The sequence below is a fragment of the Propithecus coquereli genome, unplaced genomic scaffold (genome assembly GCF_000956105.1).
Source record: "Propithecus coquereli isolate 6110/MARCELLA unplaced genomic scaffold, Pcoq_1.0 Scaffold168, whole genome shotgun sequence".
Lineage (NCBI taxonomy): Eukaryota > Metazoa > Chordata > Mammalia > Primates > Indriidae > Propithecus > Propithecus coquereli.
The window spans coordinates 636,678-640,585 of NW_012141413.1; the positions used below are offsets into that span (position 1 = coordinate 636,678).

General features: G+C 34.8%; 1 protein-coding gene across 1 annotated transcript in view; it reads left to right on the forward strand.

Moving 5' to 3' along the window:
• The window catches only part of MICU2 (mitochondrial calcium uptake 2), a 116,991-nt gene extending 115,244 nt beyond the window's left edge, over window positions 1–1,747 (forward strand). The window contains exon 11 of the mRNA XM_012641663.1: window positions 1,224–1,747. Coding sequence (XP_012497117.1) covers window positions 1,224–1,328 — 105 coding nt within the window. The 3' untranslated portion in view covers window positions 1,329–1,747. The remainder of the gene's footprint in view (window positions 1–1,223) is intronic.
• The last annotated feature ends 2,161 nt before the right edge of the window (window positions 1,748–3,908 follow it).

Genomic DNA, 3,908 nt, shown 5'->3' on the forward strand with positions numbered 1-3,908 from the left:
AAAAAAAAAAAAAAAAAAAGAAGGCTGCAAGGGGAAAATGAGGGTCCAAAGAGAACCTACGTGGTAGGTACATGGTAGGTAGGTAGTTAGGCTGGAAGAAAGGATGGAGGGGGTCAGAGAGAGAGAATATGGTGCTCATGAGGACAGAGCTGTTTGTTTACAACTTAGAAAAGCAATTCAGGTTCCTGGAACAAAGAAGGCTTCAAGGGGAAAACGAGGGTCCAAAGAGAACCTACATGGTAGGTAGGTAATTAGGCTGGAAGAAAGGACGGAGGGGGTCAGAGAGAGAGAATATGGTGCTGCTCATGAGGACAGAGCTGTTTGTTTACAACTTAGAAAAGCAATTCAGGTTCCTGGAACAAATGTAATTTATAAAAAATTAATAAGTACAATTTTCATTGGCAAACATGTTTTATAAGCTTTGTAGTCATCCAACACCCTATAGTTAATCCTATTCCTGGAAAGTAAACCAATCTTTGTAGTTAACAATGTAATGTACCTGGGAGCCTCTTTGCCCTTTCTTGGAAAACATTAAAAAGAAGAGCTGCTCATCAGTCATAGGGAAAGGAACATACATACTCTGAAGTAGACTTTTGCTTCCACTGGGCTAATTTCCAGCAGTGCTGTGTTCCAGTGGTCACCAGGACCCAAGTATTTTCTAACCTTTACTTTTTCATTTTGCTGAGAGGAGCAATAACCACACAGAATTTTTAATTCACAAAACAGTTGTATGAATTGATTATTTCTTCTTGAAGCTTCTCATCAAATAAGTTGTGACCTATCATTTCTTTTTTTAAATTTTAGCCAAGGTTAAAATCAAAGTTTTAGGCTTATAATTTTTATTCAACATAACGAAAGTACACCAGAAAAAGGGAAGCATTATAAAATATTATAAAAGGAAAACATAAAATAATTAAATTTTAAAACCAGTATATGCAGGAAGATAGCCCAAAGTCTTCATTATCTTCTTACAGAAGAAACTCCACTACTGTATACCTTCTCTGCTTCCATTCCTTAGTTACCCTAAGAATAGTCTCACGTCACACATTTTGTCGTTTACTCGTATTTAACAGTCCTGTTGCAATCATCTTTTACAACATAATCCACCCTCAGCTACTTTTTGGAGGAATGTCAGAAGGAAATAAACAGAAACATAAAGTACACATGAAATCATGTTTAGCTTTGAAGAGAATGACCTCTTAATTTTTACTTTTGGTTAACAGGTACCACAGCATCCAACCGTACAAGACTACTGGAAATGTGTGAAGAAAGAAAGCATTAAAGGAGTTAAAGAAGTCTGGAAACAAGCTGGAAAAGGTCTTTTTTGATAAAAGATAATATGGCAGTTATATTGCTCCAAATGTCAGAATTTGATTTTTTTTGAATTATCAGCTGTTTGTCTTCTTAAGTCTTTATTGATATCCTTTGTAATGTAAACATACCTTGTACTTGCTTGCTTTTTTTTTTTTTTTTCTCCTGTGGTCTTGTCTGAAGCCTTCTACTTGCTTTCTGATTCAATAACTTCAGTAAAGAACTTAGCAAAAAGAAAAGAAGGTATTCTTTTACCCAAACAGATATTAGATTCTGCCAGAAGGCCTAGATTTGAAATGTTTTATACTTTGGTAAGATGGAAAGCCTAGTTATTCACTGATTTCTTAGACACGATAGCATGATATGCTTTCTGAAAGGATAAACAAGTACTTATGCGGAAAAAGTGCTTGATATACAAGGCCAGTATCAATTCCAGAAGTCCTGCTGATCCTGATAGGGTAAAAGAAGTTAAAAACTTATTTCAGATTTTTCTCATCTGTGTCTTATGTCTCATAAATTTCTTACATATTTTGTGTCAGCTTAGCTATTTATTAGTTGTCTTAAAAATAACATATAAATTTCAATATCCTATCTGGAAACAGAATAAAGTATTTACATAGATACAGAAAATACGAAGGTGCTCTTTATTTTACATGTGTTTTTTAAAACTACATTTAAAAAAAATTGTAAATACTCTCATCACTTGTCAACCTCATTAGTTTATGTTCTTTGAAAACTTGTGTAGTTGGGAGAATTTATCACAAAATCAGAGTCTCATGGGATATATTGAGTTGTAGGAAATGTTTAAAATAAGAATCCATGAGCTTACACTGAGAATCAAGTAATCCGATTGATCAGTGGGGCAGAAGAAACCTCTCCCTTATAGTTGTTAAAGAATAGGCCTTAAAATATGTTAATCTGCTAAGTTGGAAAACTCTCCCTTACAATTTAATGTTTGAGATTGACAAGTGACAAAAGCTATTGTCCAATTATTTTATTGGAAAAATTTATTTTGCTGCTCATTAAAAAACATAAATTTGCTCTAACTCATTGTTTTAGAAATAATTATTTATAAAATAACTAATTTTTTATCTCCCTTGTAAAACCAAACCAAGAGAAAAGATAAGCAATGCAAAAGTATAAGTGTGAATCCTCCACTGTTTCCTGTTAGCCACAAAAACTCACTCTCTACTCACCTGTCTGCCCAGGTGCCCTTATAGGTGAAGATTAGGGGCATGAAAATCCAAAACCTAGGATGGTTTCTTGTGTCTTCACTGCCTCAACTTCTCCAGCCTCTTCACCTGGCACTGACTCTTCCTGCCCATAGCATTTGCAAGTACTAAACTCCAGTGACAGAAAGAAGATAAGACCCATGAAATTATCCAGTACTAGGAAAAGAAAGAAAAAAAAGTGAAGAGAAAATGAACAAAGCATGAAGGAACCATGGAACATCATCAAGTGTACCAAATACACATTATAGGAATCCCAGAGAGAGAAAAGATAGAGAAATAAGCAGCAAAAATATTTGAAGAAATGATGGCCAAAAACTTCCCAAGTCTGATTAAAAACATACAAGGAACTTAACAAACTCCAAGGGAGAAGAACTCAAAGGGATCCACACTGAGACATATAATCAAATTGTCAAACTTCATAGACAAAAAGAGAATTTTGAAAGCAGCAAGATAGAGGTAACTCATTATGTACAAGAGATCTTCAATAAGAATGATAGCTGATCTCTTATCAGAAACTATGGAGGCCAAAAGGCACAGGGATGACATTCAAAGTCTTGAAGGAAAAAAAAAACCTGTCAACCAAGAATTCTATATCCAGCAAAACTATTCTTCAAGAATGAAGGAGAAATTAAGACATATCCAGATAAAAAACACTGAGTTAATTTATTACCAGTACCTGCCTACAAGAAATGCTAAAGCAAGTGCTGAAATGAAAAGACACTAGACAGTATTTCTAAGATGTCAGAAAAAAATTAAAATATTACTAAAGGTAACTTCATAGGTAGATATAAAAGCCAATATTATGGCTGGGCCCAGTAGCTCACCCCTGTAATCCCAACACTTTGGGAGGCAGAGATCAGAGGATTGCTTGAAACCAGGAGTTTGAGACCAGCCTGGGCAACATAGCAAGATCCCATCTCCACAAAAAATAATAAAAATTAGCTGGGCTTGGTAATGTGTGCCTATAGTCCCAGCTACTTGGGAGGCTGAGGCAGGAAGCTTGCTTGACTCCAGGAGTTCAAGTTCACAGTGAGCTACAATCACACCTCTGCACTACAACCTGGGTGACATAATGAGATCCTGTCTCTAAAAAAAAAAACAAACAACCCAAGGTCTTGGTTTTAAAACAGCAACTCAAAGTACTGTAAAAAGAAAAAAAAAAAGCCAATATTGTACTTTTGGTTTGGTTTGTAGCTTCTCTCTTTGTATGATTTGAAAAGATAAGTACATAAAATAATAAGTCTATATTAATGGACATACAATGTGTAAAGATGTAATCTATCAAATAACAGTATAAAGGGGGAGAGATGCAGATGTATAGTAGTAGAGTATATACTATTGAAACTGAATTGGTATTATTCAAAC